The sequence below is a fragment of the Mchenga conophoros genome, linkage group LG2 (genome assembly GCF_057382185.1).
Source record: "Mchenga conophoros isolate Kocher_MC1m ecotype Shallow Benthic linkage group LG2, M_conophoros_male_GT1.1, whole genome shotgun sequence".
In the NCBI taxonomy this organism is placed as follows: domain Eukaryota; kingdom Metazoa; phylum Chordata; class Actinopteri; order Cichliformes; family Cichlidae; genus Mchenga; species Mchenga conophoros.
Genome location: NC_140527.1, coordinates 2,156,140 through 2,175,304, shown reverse-complemented (window position 1 = coordinate 2,175,304; position 19,165 = coordinate 2,156,140). Strand labels below are relative to the sequence as shown.

At 44.2% G+C, this 19,165-nt stretch overlaps 1 protein-coding gene across 2 annotated transcripts; it reads left to right on the top strand.

Moving 5' to 3' along the window:
• Nucleotides 1-50: 50 nt before the first annotated feature.
• Nucleotides 51-16,011, top strand: elf2a (E74-like factor 2a (ets domain transcription factor)). Of its 2 annotated transcripts, none has more exons than XM_085282711.1 (9): nucleotides 51-329; nucleotides 2,653-2,736; nucleotides 4,410-4,665; nucleotides 5,720-5,827; nucleotides 9,754-9,867; nucleotides 10,166-10,249; nucleotides 13,736-13,928; nucleotides 14,158-14,412; nucleotides 14,755-16,011. In XM_085282711.1, the coding sequence occupies exons 2-9, from the start codon at nucleotides 2,662-2,664 to the stop codon at nucleotides 15,260-15,262; spliced, it is 1,593 nt and encodes a 530-aa protein (XP_085138837.1). In that variant the 5' UTR covers nucleotides 51-329; nucleotides 2,653-2,661; the 3' UTR covers nucleotides 15,263-16,011. The 2 variants fall into 2 exon arrangements, with proteins under 2 accessions (XP_085138837.1, XP_085138829.1); XM_085282703.1 differs by having other exon boundaries at nucleotides 9,751-9,867.
• The last annotated feature ends 3,154 nt before the right edge of the window (nucleotides 16,012-19,165 follow it).

The following is a 19,165-nucleotide window of genomic DNA, read 5'->3' as shown; positions in this document are numbered from 1 at the left end:
GTGCTTTTTGTTTGTTTGCGTTTTTTTTTTCAAGGAAGAACGTCGTCATGACGTCACGGCGTACCGTGCCCTGACCTGGCTCGGTTGTGGCGAAGAGGCGGCGCGCCGGAAAGCTACAGGATAGCACGAAGGAAACACAACTTTGGGGTTTGTGTTCAAGAAAAACATTTATAGGCGTCTGCGAAGCGATTTCCGAGTAACGAAGACCCGCTGCAAACATCTTTTTATGCAAGCGAAGTAAGCGTTTTGGCCTTGGTTAACTTAGCAAACATTGGGCCCAGCTAGCGCTAGCCGTGGAACTGACTTTTCATCAGCAAAAGCAAAACAAGGTAAGGACAGAAAACTCGAGGCATTAACATGTCAACAGATTCTGCTACCGACCAGTGCACACTGCACATGTCATATTTGTTATAGAATTTACCTAGCGCGGGTATAAAATGTATAATAAAAACGATGTTCATGTTGGCTAGCTATCTGCTAAATGGACTGGTTCTTATATAGCGCTAACTGCTCAACAACTCCCCTTAATGCTAGCTTCTGCTAAACAGTCGTGATAACGCAATAAGAAAACGTTTTTACACACAAATAATGCCGCGTGGACAAAGTTACGAGCAACATTAAGTAAGATGGATGAGTCTTTATTGGAAACAGCAGAAGCATTAGCTAACAGGTTAGCTGTAGAGGTTGAAGCTTTAAGACTCGGTGACAAATAGCGGCGCCAACCTACTCAGGAAGTAAACATCAGCCTGCGTGCTGTGAACGGTCATTGTCTGATCTCCTCACACCAGCCGGTCGTGTCAGACCTGACGGACACAGCTACTACTCTGGACTGCTACTGTTGTGAAGTGCTCATATTGGAAGTTAGCCTACAGCACCGACTCGTTTATCCTGTCCTCGGAGCTGTGTGTGTTCTGGATCTTGGCTGTGTAAACAGTGCACAGGCAGAAAAAAACTCCAAATGTTAAAAGTTGCGTTTAAAAGTAAAATAAAGTTGAAACTCGAATTTCTGCTAAACATTTAAGCTTCTCATACAAACTGAGCAACTTGAAGGTTTTGACTTTATAGAGCTGTAGTGCTCAGGCTAAGTTAGGTTGCTACTGTCTGCTGCTCACAACCATAAACATTACTAATTTATCAGTTTGAATGGTAAATAAATATCAGGCAGATGAATCCATCCACAATTAATAAGTCAGTTATAAGCTGTATAATTCAAGCACGGTCTGAGACTAAGTCAGCAGCTCATCTGCATATGTTATTACAGCTCTTACTTCTGGAGCCTTACTGCAGATTTCTCGCTGTGTAAAACAAACCGCGGTGGCTGGAACAGCTGCAAAGTTCGCTTTTCTTTTCTTCATGTCGGAGTTTGTTGAGCGGAAGCTTCGATGAAGGACTCCCGCTCGCTTTTCCCAGTAAAAGTTTTAATGGTGATCACAGGAACAGCGCTGCTGTTTTCTGTCACTCTACCCGAGCTCAGCGTGTCGGTAACGGCTCCGCCTCTTTGCTCTCCGCGGCGTGTAAACAGACTCCACGTTAAACTATGCCAGCGTCATCATCACTGTTATCAGTGTTTCTGTTGTGAAACGTTTTATTCACACGCTGCTCATGAATGCTTTTGTACTGCAGGTCTGCTTTTAGTCGCAGATGTGGGTGAAACGCTGGCGTTCATGTTGACATTGAAGCGCTACAGAGCTGTGCCTTAAACGAAGCATCGAAGCAAAGAATTTGTCCAGAAATCATTTTTATGATCGAATAATCCCAGATACTCTGAACTGTTGCAGCCCTGAAAATCACCAAAATTCAGTTTAATGAAAGAGATTTCATCCTTTATAACCACAATGTTAAAAGGAGAGCTGTGGTCAGCGTGGGCTTCTTATGATCCCAACCCTGTACAGATGCAAACACTTAGGATGGGGGAAAAACATCAGTACAGTATCTTATCGTGATATCTTGTATGCTGATATTGTATTGACACCAAATATGATATATTATTAAGTGAACTCTGGGAATACTCTGAACGAGAGGGCTCATCTCATCTGATAGGAGGCAACCTTTTTTTTAAACAGTCACAGCTTGACTTGGACTGACTGCAGTCACTCAGAGAGATTGTTGAAAGCTTGCAAATAACGTCTGTGTGAGTTATAAATACAGACAGATTGCCAACATGTTGTCATCAGTCTCAATGAGTCTTTAATAATAAGGACAAGTCGTGGGGACACGGCTCATCTGGCTGCCAGCTGTTAGTATTCTGGGTATAATCCTATAAAACAAGAAGGTTGCCAACAACAAATGTAATAGTTAAATGTGAGTTTCTGTGTATGTGGGCACCAACCCATGATTTTCACTGATTCCCCCTGTTATTGCTGTACTACCAGGAAAAGATTGTGTGTAGTGGCCAAACTAAAATCCTATAATTGCAGAAGAACTCCATCCTTTATGGCAGGTTTCAGTGACAGTGGTCATTATGCTTAACAATGTCATTTTGCAGCAAAAAAACAAATAGCCTTATCTTATTCAGTAAAATAGATATTGATAAAGTTTAACTTTGCATTTCAAAAAGTTGATAAGTCGCAATATGTAATTGCAATGTTACAAATTAAAAAAAATCTCAATTGTATCATGAAGTATTGCAATAATTTGTTTTTGTTTTTGCAGGAATGAGTGATGACCTCTGTGGTGGTGTCAGATGGTGGTGGGAACATAGTGGAGTATGTGACTGTGGTGGAGGACCCCCAACAGGTAAATGCTTGTATCAACATTGTGGCCATATTTGTTATTTTTGAATGTGTGTTTTATAATGTAATTATGTTTGTGTTTGACCTCCACACTCTGCTGACAGTCGACGAGTTAGAGCACTGTGATTTGATGCAGTAGGAGTGTTCAGGCCATTATCTCCTTTGTTATGAGCTTTATCAGTCAGTGTGTTTTAGCCGGCAAATTCAAAGTATGAAGTTGGCCTCTACAACTGTATTTCGACTTACCTCCGGCGATTTCTGGTCCTCCTGTGTCAGATGGCTCAGATGGGGTGCCACGCTATCAGAACAGCCAACCTTGCTCCGGCGCTGTACATCCTTCTGGCCAGATGATCTGATTGGCTGCTGGCTTGGCTTTGCATTGTGATTCTGTTTGCCAAACCTCTGACTTCCTTATTTAGTTTTCCCTTTGTGGATTAATTCGGAAAACCCAAAGTGGAGTATTTTACATTCAATTAACTAAACTAGGATGGATTACCAAAACAGAGTGACTAAACTGAGTTAACTGGAATGGGACTGAGCTGGCCAGAACTTTTGTTCCTATTTGGGGTTGTTAATATATTGTTTCCCTTATGAACCGGTTTTTGTTTTTCTATCCCACGGTCTGTTAGAAAAACTCAGATCATGTGACTCAGCAACACATGACACCTTTTTCGTTTCATGCATAATTTGTTTGAGCTTAGTGATTAACTTGATTTCCAGAAATGGTTCAAATCACTACAACAGTGCAGTGAATTCAGCACTGATCTGCAAGTAAAATAGAACCTCAGCTGTGTTTGAGCGTCTTCAGCTAATAACTACACATTTCCAAAATGACACCACTTAACAGCATGGTTGGTAATGCTAACAGCCAAGTAGCATAACATTGTGTTAACAGCTGGGAGGGAACTATGCTGCATTCAAGAAGAGTAAAGAAATATCGAGGAGAAAAAAGCGAGACTGGATATGCATCAGAAGTAACATTTAGCCAAAAGGAGAGCTCAGTCTGCTGTTCGAAAGGTTCAGGTTTCGTGTCTCTTGAGGCTGTTATGTCCTTCATGAAATCCAAATAAAGCTTGTTTGAAAGCTGTAGAAACATTAACACACTCCATGAAATGGAAATTACATAAAACTGAAAATCAGAACAGCCAGCCTGCTAAAGATGGACTCCAAACACGGTTTGAAAAATATGCTTTGCTAACAGGAGGCGATTTATTGTTTTGGTTATGTGGATTTATTCTGTTTATGTTCTCTTCATTTTTATGGTGCTAAGAAAATCTATTCTATATTATGGCTGCAACGATTCATCGAGTATTTTGAATATTAAAAAAACCTCAAATTCTTCGCTTCGATGCTTCTTTAACGCACAGCTCTGTAGCGCGCCGCTGTCTCCATGGAAACGTGAGCCACATTTGCAACTAAAACAGACGTGCAATGCAAACGTATTTAGGAGCAGCGTATGAATCAAAACCCTCCAGGTTTAAACAAAAACAGCAGTGATGATGAGGTTGGTACAGTTTAATGTGGAGCCAGAGTCTGTGCACATGTCACGAAGAGAGAAGTGAACTGATACAGTCTGTGTCTCAGGCGTCATGCATTCAGTCTTCAGTTGCAATAAAGTCTCTAAAAGCAGTAAAAACAGTCTTTTTTCATCTGTCAAACTGTGTCTACTGTGAGCAGCAGCCTGCTGAGGAGGAGGAGGAGGAAGAAGTGGTTCAGCAGGAAGTGGATGCAGTGATCATGGAGGAAGAGGTGGAAGAGGAGGAGGGGGTGGTGCTGCAGGAGGAAGGCTGTCCTGCAGTAATTGTAGAGGAGGTGCCCAGCGCTCAGGTGGAGGAGTGCTACTCTGCTCAGGTGTTGGTCTACGATGATGAGACGTACCTGATGCAGGATGTGGCTGAGGAGCAGGAGGTGGTCACAGAGGTGACGGAGACTGGTGAGTCCTCTGAGTGATGGCTTCTCTAGAAAAATGTCGTGTTTTTCTGTGTGTGAAATCTGTACATGATTGAAGTAGGAGGTTAAAAGAAGCTTAATCCATTATTTCTAAATTCTTTTTAGACTTCATTTATTTACTTATGTATTTATTATTTATTTGATATTAAATAGAACTGAAGCTCAGCTAACTGAAACCTGCACGTTTTCTGGCCTTGGTAAGAGATCAGAGGCCTGTACTGTGAAGCAGGATTTAGTCTTATCCAGGTGGCAAACTGGGTTTTCTGTACCACGGAAGTGGTTCACTTCTTCCAAAAGTAAATCACTATCTTGCTCTGGAGGAAATCAGGTTTGTTTGTGTTTTACTTTTTGTCTTTTTGTTGGCTGCAAAAAAACAAATCTATGAGCTTTAACGTGGTTCAGGTAACCCTGAATTCCCCTCAGTTATCCTTCCTTTGATACACTGTGATGCACTGAGTGTTTCTCTACTCAGTACATCTGTCTTCCTCCCCGTCCAGTCATGGCAGGTGGTTGCCCCACAGTGAATCTGGCTCTGCTGGAGCTTTCTTCCTGTTTAATGGGACATTTTCCCTCCCACCATCACAAAGTGCTTGTTTTATTTGTTTTATTTTTGAAATGTTTTCCCCCAAATACTTTAGATTATCTGGTTACTTTATACCTTTCAGTATAAAGTGCCATGATTTATGTTGTAATTTGATCCTGTATAAACAAACCTGGTAGTACAAACCCATTTGCTTACCAGAAAGTTGAGCTTGTGTTGTTGTAGACTGCCCTCTGCTGGCAGGAATGATGCCCAAGTCTTTTAGTCAGATTGCAGGAAATGGGAAAGAAGGAACAGACAGCTTGCACAGCCCCAAAGCAAGGAAGTAACACTTCATATTAGTTGAGGTTATGTTGTTTGTTTGGGTTTTATTTCCCCTTTTGTGGTTTTTTTTCTTGTCCAAGATGAAATTTCTGTAGTTATTTAAAATGATAGGGCTGCTCCCAGCCTGTTTCTAGCAGAGGTGTATGTACTGACAGTCGGTTTCTCTCTGCAGTGGAGATGTCAGGTCACGACATGGTGTGTTTTGACAAAACGTTTGAAGCCGCTGAAGCGCTTCTGCACATGGAGTCTCCCGGAGGAATGCACAGTGAACGCAGCACAGGTAAACAGGCTGATGAATGACAGAATCTGTGTCACACAAAGCACTACATGTGTGACTTATGCAACTTACCTGCAGTGTCCATGAGGGTGGTGCCATATCGGATTGTGTGCAACAATACAGGGATAAATGTTTAATCAACATAAAAGTTTCATATCATGATATCAGTGATATAGCGATGCTTTGGTAAATGGACTGGTTGTTATATAGCGTTTTTCTACTCAAAGAGCTTTACACAACTTCCCATACAAGCACTTGTTCTAAGTACTTTCTGTTTAACTTTTCCACACACACATTCATAGTACGATGGATGCATCGAAGAGCAACTTGGGGTTAGCATCTTGCCCAAGGATATTTGGCATGCAGAGGGGGGGATCAAACCAATAACCTTCTGATGAGCATATATAAAAACACCCAGCACGCCCCTGCGGGCGGTTTATCCTTCAAGCTCGGGTCCTCTACCAGAGGCCTGGGAGCTTGAGGGTCCTGCGCAGTATCTTAGCTGTTCCCAGGACTGCGCTCTTCTGGACAGAGATCTCCGATGTTATTCCCGGGATCTGCTGGAGCCACTCGCCTAGCTTGGGAGTCACCGCACCTAGTGCTCCGATTACCACGGGGACCACCGTTACCTTCACCCTCCACATCCTCTCGAGCTCTTCTCTGAGCCCTTGGTATTTCTCCAGCTTCTCGTGTTCCTTCTTCCTGATATTGCTGTCATTTGAACCGCTACATCGATCACTACGGCCGTCTGCTTCTGTTTGTCTACCACCACTATGTCCGGTTGGTTAGCCACCACCATTTTGTCCGTCTGTATCTGGAAGTCCCACAGGATCTTAGCTCGGTCATTCTCCACCACCCTTGGGGGCATCTCTCATTTTGACCTCGGGACTTCCAGGTTATACTCGGCACAGATGTTCCTGTACACTATGCCGGCCACTTGGTTATGGCGTTCCATGTATGCCTTGCCTGCTAGCATCTTGCACCCTGCTGTTATGTGCTGGATTGTCTCTGGGGCATCTTTACACAGCCTGCACCTGGGGTCTTGCCTGGTGTGATAGACCCCAGCCTCTATGGATCTTGTGCTCAGAGCTTGTTCTTGTGCTGCCATGATTAGTGCCTCTGTGCTGTCTTTCAGTCCAGCTTTGTCCAGCCACTGGTAGGATTTCTGGATATCAGCCACCTCCTCTATCTGCCCGTGGTACATACCGTGCAGGGGCCTGTCCTTCCATGATGGTTCCTCGTCTCCCTCCTCTTTCTTGGGTTTCTGCTGCCTGAGGTATTCACTGAGCACTCGGTCAGTTGGGGCCATCTTCCCAATGTATTCTTGGATGTTCGTTGTCTCATCCTGGACTGTGGTGCTGACACTCACCAGTCCCCGGCCCCCTTCCTTCCGCTTAGCGTACAGCCTCAGGGTGCTGGACTTGGGGTGAAACCCTCCATGCATGGTAAGGAGCTTTCTTGTCTTTATGTCAGTGGCTTCTATCTCCTCCTTTGGCCAGCCTATTACCCCAGCAGGGTACCTGATCACGGGCAGGGCGTATGTGTTGATGGCCCGGATCTTGTTCTTACCATTCAGCTGACTCCTCAGGACTTGCCTGACCCTCTGCAGGTACTTGGTGGTTGCAGCTTTTCTAGCGGCCTCTTCATGGTTCCCATTTGCCTGCGGTATCCCCAGGTACTTGTAACTGTCCTCTATGTCTGCAATGTTGCCTTCTGGTAGTTCAATCCCCTCAGTTCTGACTACCTTCCCTCTCTTTGTTACCATCCGACTACACTTCTCCAGTCCGAACGACATTCCAATGTCATTGCTGTATAGCCTGGTAGTGTGGATCAGTGAATCGCTGTTTCGTTCACTCTTGGCATACAGCTTGATGTCATCCATGTACAGGAGGTGGCTGACAACTGCTCCGTTCCGTAGTCGGTATCCGTAGCCAGTCTTGTTAATGATCTCACTGAGGGGTTCAGGCCTATGCAGAACAGCAGTGGGGACAGAGCATCTGCTTGGTAGATCCCGCACTTGATGCTGACTTGTGCTATGGGCTTGGAGTTGGCCTCTAGTGTTGTACGCCACATCCCCATTGAGTTCCTGATGAAGGCTCTTAGGGTCCCATTGATCTTGTACAATTCTAGGCATTCCAGTATCCAGCTGTGGGGCATTATTATAATAATAATAATAATAATAATAATAATAATAATAATGGATTGGATTTATATAGCGCTTTTCAAGGCACCCAAAGCGCTTTACAATACCACTATTCATTCACTCTCACATTCATACACTGGTGGAGGCAGCTACAGTTGTAGCCACAGCTGCCCTGGGGCAGTCTGACAGAAGCGAGGCTGCCATATCGCGCCATCGGCCCCTCTGGCCAACACCAGTAGGCAAGTAGGGTAAAGTGTCTTGCCCAAGGACACAACGACCAGGACAGAGAGCCCAGGGATCGAACCGGCGACCTTCCGGTTACAGATGCGATTCCCAACCCCCTGAGCCACGGTCGCCCCATTGAGTCATAGGCCTTTTTGTAATCAATCCAGGCAGTGCACAGGTTGGTCAGTCTGGTCTTGCAGTCTCGGCTGACTGTTCTGTCTACCAGTAGCTGGTGTTTTGCGCCTCTGGTATTCTTGCCAATTCCTTTCTGTGTCCCGCTCATGTATTGACCCATGTGCCTGTTCATCTTAGCCGATATGATGCCTGACAGGAGCTTCCATGTAGTACTGAGGCAGGTTATTGGTCGGTAGTTGGAGGGGACCGGTCCCTTCTTGGGGTCCTTGGGGATCAGGACCGTCCGGCCTTCAGTTAGCCATTCCGGGTGTCTCTCGTTAACTAGCAGCTGGTTCATTTGTGCTGCCAGACGCTCGTGGAGTGCAGTCAGCTTCTTCAGCCAGTAGGCGTGAACCATGTCGGGCCCTGGTGCTGTCCAACTCTTCATACTGGAGACCCTTTCTTGGATATCTGCCACCGTGATGGTTACTGGACCCTGTTCAGGGAGGTCGCTGTGGTCTGCCCTCAGATCCACTAGCCACTGAGCATTGCTGTTATGGGTTGCGTCCTTCTCCCATATGCTCTTCCAGTATTGCTCCGTCTCCAGCCTTGGTGGTGCTGTTCTCTTATTGTTCCCTTGCCACTGAGAGTACACCTTTGCTGGTTCTGTGGAGAACAGCTGGTTTATTCTCCTGCCTTCTATCTCTCTGGTGTACCTCCTCAAGTTTCCAAGGCCTCAGGTATGGACAGCTTGCTGTATTTCTTATGCACCTTCTTTGTCGCACCTTTCTGCAACTCCGTTAGTTGGCTAACCTCCCTCCGTGCTACTTTGATCTTGCCCTCTAGCCTCCTTCTCCATGGAGGGTACTGCCCCTTGTGGCTGTTCAACTTGTAGCCAAGCATCTCACTGATCACTGTTGCCGTATTGTAGATCAGCTTGTTAGTGTCGGTAATCGTGGTTGTAGGTATCGTCCGTAGTGCTGCATTAACATCATCTAGCAGACCTTCTGAGGGTACTTCACGTAATCTTGGTAACCGGCTACGGGGGATCCAGGTTTCAAGCTTGGCCATGATCCTATCTTTCAGGTCAGTTCCTCTCGCACTGAACGATCCTTCTCCTATCACACTTGGGGCTATGTACCCAATCTCGGGTGGGGGTGATGATATCTCCCCCCTGACCTGGCGTCCTGACTCCTCCTTGCCATAGCATTTGTGTTGTACCTCGTCAATCTCTAGCTGTGAGAGCAGTCCCTTCTTTCGAATGTTGGAACACTGAGGTACTAGTTGTTTCGCCGTCATTGTGGATGTTGGATATCGAAGATATTGAAGAATCTTATGAGAATGTGAGGCCAGATTTATTGTTGTACACAGTCTGAAAGTCTTCATGTCTGTCTCACTTCATGATGCAGCAGAAGGAGAATAGTGTTGTTTTGTGTTCCCTCAGCGGATGATGTGATGATGGAAACGGTGGTGGAGGTGTCTACAGAGTGTGGACCCATGGAGGAAGAGAGCTTCCCCATCCCTCCTGGCTGTGAACCTGTAGCCAAGAAGAAGAGAGGAGGTCAGTGTCAGCACAGCTCACCTGTTGTCACCTTTTATTTTGTTTGCTGATGTTCAGTTTTTCATTCTAAAGCTGTACAACTGTAAAGCAACAGTAGGCAGCTCTCTAGTTAAAACATGAAGCTGTGTTAGTACAAACGAGGTAGTTCAGTAAAGACAACTTCCTCTGAAAGCTGCCGTATGCCAAGATTTGTTCCAACTTATGAGTGGAGTAAGGTAACATAAAGTATGAAAAGTCAATCAGCTCAACAGACAATGTGGCAGAAGAATAAGCTCGATCTATGTGTGGGTTTGTACAGGTGGACGTAAGGCTAAGACACACCAGCCTTCTTCCAACGGCTCCTTCGATCTGGGCATCAAGAAGAGGCCAAGAGAGGGAAAAGGTCTGTAGCTGCTCTCTGCCTGTAGACAGCTCCTGTCTCTGTTAGCTGCTAGCCTAGAATGACTGGATATAACCCAGATACAGTATTTTCCCACTTTATGATTTTTGCATATTTGTCTTACTTAAAGGGAGCTGCAGCTACCGATTAAATGTTAGTGGAAGGCAAAAGAAAAAATAGTTGTGACAGTATTTTATCTCCTGGGTAAGCTGTCTGTGTTTATTTGTGCTAGTGAACGAGTATGTGTTGTTGTAACCTTATACATGCACATTTAATAACATTCTGATGGTGTAAATGTTCATCAAGGTAGTAATAGCTAATGGGTTAGCTGCCAACTTCAGCACGCTGCCAAATGTAACCGGCTAAAGCCTAACCTGTTACCAGACAGGCACTTTGCACTTTTGAACATCTGTAAAACCTGTAACTCTGGTACCATTTGCTCAATTGACAGAATTTCAGGGCTTCCTAAAAGCAGCGACTCTGGTCTTTTTAGTGATATTAGGATAATTACGGTATTCCCAGGCACGTCACAGCAGACAAAGGTTGATTGAGTGGAGACAGTGAGTGTAATAGGGCTCTGCAGAAAACAGATATTTCTCTCACCCCAACCAATCACAGCAGATGGCCCCGCCCCTCCCTGAGCCTGGTTCTGTCGGAGGTTTCTTCCTGTTAAAAGGGAGTTTTTCCTTCCTACTGTCGCCAAAGTGCTGCTCATAGGGGGTCATATGATTGTTGGTTTTTCTCTGTATGTATTATTGTAGGGTCGACCGTACAATACAAAGCGCCTTGAGGCGACTGTTGTTGTGATTTGGCGCTGTGTAAATATAATTGAATTGAAAAAAATGTAATATTCTAGAAGAGGTTGGAGTTCCCTTTGTTTGTTTGTTTGTTTGTTTTTTTTGGGGGGGGGGGGGTTCTGTTGCTGACCTAAACCCAACAGGAGCTCTCACCAGTTAAACATGGTATAAAGCTATGCTAACAGTCCATCTGCATATTTTAACTCCTTTAGCTTTACTGTAGGTTTTTGCTGTGTAAAGCCAAGGTGTATGCAAGCACCTACATGCTTCACTTTTCTTCATGTCAGAGTTTGTTGATCGGGTGTTTTGATGAAGGACCATCTTTTTCCAGTAAAGTGCTCTGGTCCAAACCAGTTGATGAGTGTGTAAGTTTTTCCCTGTGGTTTGGAGAAAAATGTGACTCCAAGCAAATCAAAATGTGACTAAAAACCATGTGACAATGTTCAGTCTGCTCATTGGCCGGATGTGCAAGAGCAAAAAGTAAATATAGGAAAAAATACGTTATGTGACACATCTGTAGTACAGATACAACCACTGAAAACTGCCACTTCAGCCATCAGCTGACATCAGCCGATTAGAGCCCCCCCATTTAACCTTTGGTAGTTTCCACTATAAACACGCCCCTTTCACTCAGTTGCAGAGTGTGACCAAGAGATGGTGCTTTAAAAAAAACAACAACCTTGGATTCTTTTCACAGCCCACTGTGTTGATTTGAGGCTATATAAATCAAACTGAATTATATTACACATTATTTTGATAACTTTCATGAAAACCTCTTCACCCATTAAAGGATAACAACTTAAGTTTTGAAAATATAAAATAAATAAAACTTTACACTCAGTTTGACCATTCAGACATTTACACTGACCAGCGTTCGACCAGTGTTAACGTGATAGATGTCCGTGGGTGTGTAGCTGTTATCAGCTGGTTGGCCTGGGTCTTTGGAAATGTGAGAAAACTACTGAAGCATCCTCATGGTGTCTTCACAAAAATGGGACATTAGAAGACTACCAAAAACAGCAGTCTACACTATGTGAAGACCATAAATTTAAGGTTACATATTTGATATTCAGTTATTTTTGTTTCTGTTGAAACATTCAGTTTGTTTCAAGGAGGCGAGCACATGCTCTCACAGTTACCTCAGATGTCTGAGTTTTCATGAACGCAGCGCTGCCTGGAAACTGTTTCTCTTACTGAGCTGACATAAATTAATGTTCTGGCTTATCAGATCATTCGTCAAGTAGAAATTACTTCTATATTGTTAAGTTACACTCTGTTATCAATTCAACGTGATGTCACAAAGTCTGCAGATGTAGTAACAACAGTTTTAGTAACTCTGGGCCGGATTTTAACAGTAATGCGAAACTTTTTGTGAAACAATTTTGTGATAAATTTTTCTTAAAGGACAAAACGCATCAACGGCATTCGGTAAGCTGAGGCAGTCATTGCAGCAGGGTGCAAGATGCTAGCAGGGAACGCATACATGGACCGGCGTTCTGTAGTCCGTACTTCACATCCAACACTTCATTGTTCTTGGTGATGTAAGCTTGGATGCAGCTGTTTGGCCATAGTAACCCATTCCATGAAGCTCGCTATTCACTGTTCTCGAGCCAGTCTAAAGGTCATATGAAATTTGAGCTCTGTAGCGATCGACTATCCAGGAAGTTGGCACCTCAGCATCTGCTGACAGCACTTCTTTGATTTTACGTGGCCTGCCACTTTATGGCTGAGTTGGTGAAACACAGGCACTACGACTAAGCACACATATCCCATCCACTGTAGCAACTACAAACCCTTCACCAAGGCAGCTTGTTATTTTCATGTACATCACCAGGTTTGTAGTAAAAACAAAAATGCATTTTGGGTCAATTTGAAATGTAAAAGTAAGGTTGCAGGTCAGATGTGACGTTTGGGTGAAAAATTTAATTTCCCATGTACCAGGATCTTTCCCTAAGTGCTGCAAAGGAAGGAGAATTTTAAGACCTTTTCACCTTATTCTACCTTGAAGAGGTCAAAGGTGCATGCATGACCACACTCCACATTCCCTACACATTTCATCAGCATTCATTCAAAATCTTTAAGCTGTTGTATTTAAAGAAAGAATGAGAAACATACCAGCTTTACCCAAACCAGCCTGGGTGGCTCGAGCTAGCTCTACCAGCATAATAATGTGGTCAAATACCACAGAAGTACAAAATATATCACTTGTAGGGTAATGTGGATAGCAAAAAGGATATCAACACTTTACCGTACAAGTGTCTTTCTTATTGGTGAATATCAGAGGCAGATCTTTATGATGTTCTGTTTGGGCCTCCTAGACGAGTCGTTGATGTGCTCTTTGAGTAATTTCAGTCACTGCATCGATCTATCAGCCTGGTCTATCAGGTTGGAAAAGCTTACAGTCAGGTGCCGTAGTGCCATTTATCAAGGCGGGTAAATCGATTTTACACCGGGTCATGTTGGCTGTTTTTAACAAATGAAACAAAAAATGTTGAATGAGGTCGGCTGAATGAATTTCCTTTGGTTGCTTTTGAATAATATAAAAATAAAATAAAAACACGGGACTGAGACAGGCGTCACCAATAATAATAATAATAATAATAATAATCTGCACTAGTCTTTGAACTTGACTGCTTTTCTGCATTTTCAGGACCTCAGTGTTGAAAGTCCGTGTATCATGTGCTCCCCACAGGTAACACCACCTACCTCTGGGAGTTTCTGCTGGAGCTTCTGCAGGATAAGAACACGTGTCCCAGATACATCAAGTGGATGCAGAGAGAGAAGGGCATCTTCAAACTTGTTGATTCAAAGGCTGTTTCTAAACTGTGGGGTAAACACAAGAACAAGCCTGACATGAACTACGAGACTATGGGCCGGGCCCTAAGGTGAGCTGTTTTGCTCCATGAGCACATCACAGTCTGCAATCGGGATTTACCAGGACACGATGATTAAAGACACATCAGACGCAAACAGACAGAAAGACCAAATAATGACTCACAATTATTTTATGAACTCAGAGGGAAAGTAGTTTATGTTTTTACTCTCTGACATGAGTTTTGACCGCCTATCCTGATGTTCTGGAGAGTTCATACTCCATGTGTTGTTTCTGTATAGGTATTACTACCAGCGTGGCATCCTTGCCAAAGTTGAGGGTCAGCGGCTGGCCTACCAATTTAAAGACATGCCCAAAAACATTCGCGTGATCGATGATCACGAGGAGGCAGAGGAAGTGGAGGACAGCGAGACCGTGGTGTCCAGTCAGAATCTGGCTCGCCAGCAGGGCCAGGCCACCCTGGGCGCTACGTCTCTCACCACCTCCCAGCCTCAGCAGACCTACGTCACTGTCATCCCCAGCAACACCACCACCAGGTCAGACAGACATGTGCTCATTTAGTCTTCCTGTGCCCTGTAGGATGTGATTGTCCGACTCTAAACAAATACATACATTAAGGCTAATTTTCACTACTGCTCTACAAAACTGTCAAAGACTGTTTTAGGGGAAACCTTGTGCTGTTTGATCAGATCATGAACCTCTGGTCTTATACAGGAGAAATGATCTGTTTGGATGTGGTGCACTGAGGATCACATGCTTCAAGTTTATATGATCAGCATTGAGCACATTTAGTGTGGATCCTGACATGTTGTGTATGTGTGGTGATTTTATTTATTTATGTATTCAGTGTTTACTCTTTTGCTTGTCTATCCCTGCAGGCCCATCCGAGCTATGCCAGTGGTCATGACCAACTCGCTAGGTCAAATGGCGTTAAACTCTCCACCCATCCTCACAACTACCACAGGAGTCCCAGTGACTGTAGCGAGCACCTCTGCTAGCACTGCCCCTAAACTTGTGATCCAGGCACTGCCCACCATGCTTCCTGCTGGGACAAAAGCAGGAGAGAAGATCACCATCATCACAATCCCAGCCAACCAGCTGGCAACGCTCATGCAGGCCAACCCATCAGGCCAGGTCACGCAACTCATCCAGGCCAAACCTGTCACTGCACAGCTAGCGCAGGCCGCCATCAAACCGCAGCTCATCCTGGCCAAACCAGCCACAATGGCTCAGGCGCTGCCACAGATGTCTGTCCAGTCTCACTTAGCCCCCAACAAAAGCCCCATTCAGCCCCCAAAGCGTGACGCAGTACAATCAGACGTGGCAGCAGAGGCCCTGCCCACCTCCAGCTCGCCGGCAGTGTCAGTGGAAAAACTATCATCCTGAGAGCCAGGGTCCCCGAGGGGGTTTGGTGTGGAGAGGGATGTACAGAAAGTGACTGTGGACACTACTGAGGAAGTGCAGGGAACATCCCACACCACCTCCTCCTGACACATAACTGAGCTTCTCCCTTATTGGCTTAGACCGTCCGACCGACGCTGGTCTCTAAGGAGACACTTTGACTATCTGGCTGCTGAAGCCGCGCAGAGGACGAAAGGGACTGTTAGACATACACATCGATGGTTCGCAGCTCAGAAACGTGGGCGGCCTTAGATCGTAAATGACAAGTTGTTTTTGTAATCAAAGCTAACATAAGAGGCTAGCAGGACTTTATTGTAAACGGAAGCTTAAAAAGGATTTTTGATACTCGACGAGTATGTATCAGTACACATGTAGTTTGAATTCCTCTGTAGCCCCTTTCACATTTGGGTTACAGACTTTAAGACTGTAAAACTTAAATGGCAGAGTAAGTGGGGCATTGCTTTAGACACATTCACAATGACTGAAACTGGCGCTTGTTTCAGGCTTTCATGGGTCGTCTGCAGAGCTCTCCTGAACTCAACAGGACTGTCACTATTTCCCACTGTTATCCTCTTTTTTTTACTGTCCCTAGAGTGGGGGTCAAGGATATCTGCATCCAGAAAAAAGAACTGATTGTGTGCTCCGCAGAAGTATATTATGATTTTTTTCTTGTACTCTCAGTGTATTGAAGTAGATTTTACTGAAATATGTATAAAACAAATGTTAATTCAGAATGTCTGGAGTGGGTTCATTTAACCATCTGAACAGTAGCTTAGTGGTTTATTAAAAAGCTCTGATGGACACCAGGTCCACAGAAAAATGCTCCTGCTCACCCTACAGATTCAGTTCAGTGTCTGTGCACAAAGTATAACATGACTCCTATTAGTTTACCTAGGAAATAGCCCAATAGCAGCTCTACTTTTAGGAGGGCCTAAAAGTAGAGCTGCTACTCCTCCACGTTGAAATGAGCCAGTTAAAGTGGTTCGGGCACCTGACAAGGATCCTCCTAGGCGAGACCCCGGTGCAGACCCAGGACATGCTGGAGACATTAGATCTCTTGGCTGGCCTGAGAACGCCTTGGTGTTCCCCAGATAAGCTAGAGGAGGTGACTGGGGAGAGGGAGGGAGGCCTGGGCCTCTCTGCTTAGGCTGCTGCCCCTGTGACCTGGCTCTGGATAAGCAGCAGAAAATGGATAGAATGGAGCGTAAAGATTAGTGTTTATTAGTCTTGGCAGTCAAATTCACTTTTTATTATGGCAAACAAAGTCCACAAACATGGCAAAAAGCAGGCAAATATCTCACTCAAGATGCTGTTTGAGGATGCACAATGTATTCCCTCCCCCTATGGTCCATACCTCCATGCTGCGTCCTACACCAGCCTATGGGGCTCCAGCTACTAAAGTGTGACAGTAGTAATGCACTTCCTGCAGACAAAGGATGATTAGGATCTCCTCTAGAATCAGGCACTTCCTTTCAGGCCACTTGAAAGCATCCAGTGGCCAGTAGATGAAGCCATCCTTCAGCTCACCAAGAGCTGAAAGAAGTAGATCTTTCTTTAGTGCACCTTATTTCAGTGCCACACTCCTGCAGCTAAAGGAAAACGAATAGATTTTTAAAAAAACAATAAATTTGTAACACTTGGTGATGAAGAGTCACAAAGTCAGTGGTTATTATGCTTCATTCACTAAGCTGACAGTCGAAGGCATTGCACTAAAAAAAGAAAGAAATTGTTAATTATAATTATATAATTAATTATAACCTGATGACTGTTGAGAAAAATATATTGTTAAACTAAGTTTTATCTTTTATTATCAGTGCAGTTTTGAATCCTCTGACTGTTTTTACATTATTTTGTTTTCAACAATTAACATTAATGAATTTTAGCTGAAATATTCCTCAAGTGGCATGTGATATATGGAGGGCCAGGAGTGCCAAAATTGATTAATCAAATGCACCATTAAATAATTAATTAATTCTCTCATTAATTAATTATTGACATGTTTAGTAAGTTATTTAATGATATATTAATTAATGAACACAGGCGCAGGGCCAGGAGGGCCAGGAGTGCCAAAATAATTAAAATATATTTTATTTGTCAGACCCGCCCATCAAAGTCAGGGGGCGGGGTTAAAGCTGATCGAGTCAAATCCATTGCTTTGCCTGGTGACCATTGTTTCAGTGGGTGTTTCTCAGCACCAACAACAGAAATTTGGAAACTAACAAAGCTCGCCTATACTTAAAATATCCTGTTTGTGTCTCACTAACTACACTTTTCATATGTTTTTAGCATGTAGTGGTTTAATCTTCAGATATCTGGTCAGTTTGTCAAGAGAGAGCCTGTTTGCAAAAGTGCTCTGATGGTTTCGGAGATGTCTGCCAAGCACAGTATCACTGTGACAGACCTGCTCGCCTCACAAGCAGTCAGGCGAGCACGGCTCCTGATACACTGCTGTCATAACCCTCGCTGACTGTCACCTCTGAGGCTGAACACTGACTTTATTTGAGGTTATATCTATCAGGTCTTTCTCCCCTGATGTTCGTATGAGTCATACTTGTTTCAGTCGCCAATTCTGAAGTAAAACTAACATTGAAAACATGTTTAAGGAGAAGTGAGAGCAAATAAATTCGATTAACATCTGATCTGATTTTTTGTTTTATTCATCAGCATGACCTGTGTATACAGTATAAACTATTAAAAGAGATGACGTTGGTGTTTCCGTCATGTAATGACTGAGTGCAGTCCAGCTGCTGTCCCAGAGTCCTGCACACCACGGAGCGACGTCAGCATATCCAGGATGTCTTTCTGTTTTCTGGCTTCACTGACCCTAACACTGGGACCAGGATAAAAGGTCACGCAAAGCTGGTTATCAGCTTTCTAACTCAACCCAGGGTTTGCCAGCGTGGGCACAGGAAAGTGTTGGCAGCATCAAACTAATCCAATGGTCAGCCATGAGTCTCATTCACAGCTCTTCCACAGAAAATGATCCTTAATACTGCCAACTTTTCCAGAGATGTGAAAACTGCAATATACAGAACATACAAATATACCAGCTGAACGCAACAATGTTTCAAAAAGAGATGATTGCTTCAGTTTGTTGCAGATCAAAGTCGAATGAATGTGATTGGTTGAACAGGTGTTCTTGCTTCGGTGTTATCCATCAGTGTAAGAGACTCAGCTGCAGATTAGAATCAAGCAGAATAACATTCATACATTTAATAAATCACCTTCCTTCCTACTGTCGCCAAAGCGCTTACTCATAGGGGGTCAAATGATTGTTGCAGTTTTCCTTGTACTATTTTAGGGTCTTTACCTTAAAATATAAGCTTCCAGTTCACCTCAGTGCTTCTTACCTTCAAAGCGCTTCATAACCTCCATATGTATCTGATCTTCTCCACACGTGCTCACTGCTCTTCTTCAGCTTCCCTTCTGTCTGTTCCACCTGCTCCACTTCCACATCTCCAGACTACAAACTCTCTACTTGCAGCTTAAAACCATCTATTCAGAACTGACTTCATCATGACTCCGTCTTAGTCTATTTTTACCTTGTTTAGCTTTTATGCTTGTTTTATCTTTGTCTACCTTATGTTTTTATTTTGGTGTGCTAATGCAGAGGTTCCCAAAGTGTGCCCTCCCCCCGGGGCGCAGAACCATTGCAGGGGGGGCGCGGTATGAAAAGAAAAAAAGAACACTTGGACACTGCTAGCATAATGGACAGGTTTTTGACGGGGCGCCCACACAAACGCAAAGCAGGAGATGAAGCATCGCTGAATATGTTTCCAAGACAAAGACTAGAAAATATGGTGAAGCAAATCTTCCCTTTGGCTTCACCTGCAGGAGTGCCGAGGTAGGTCTCCCTGCAGGGTTGGTTTTCCCTGCATCAGGAGCAGC

What these genes read in the sequence shown, in the direction of transcription:
- elf2a (XM_085282703.1), top strand. Translation starts at nt 2,662, where the DNA reads ATGACCTCTGTGGTGGTGTCAGATGGTGGTGGGAACATAGTGGAGTAT. An exon ending in TGGTGGAGGACCCCCAACAG is followed by an intron (nt 2,737 to 4,409) that starts GTAAATGCTTGT and finishes TACTGTGAGCAG; the next exon opens with CAGCCTGCTGAGGAGGAGGA. An exon ending in AGCCAAGAAGAAGAGAGGAG is followed by an intron (nt 9,868 to 10,165) that starts GTCAGTGTCAGC and finishes GGGTTTGTACAG; the next exon opens with GTGGACGTAAGGCTAAGACA.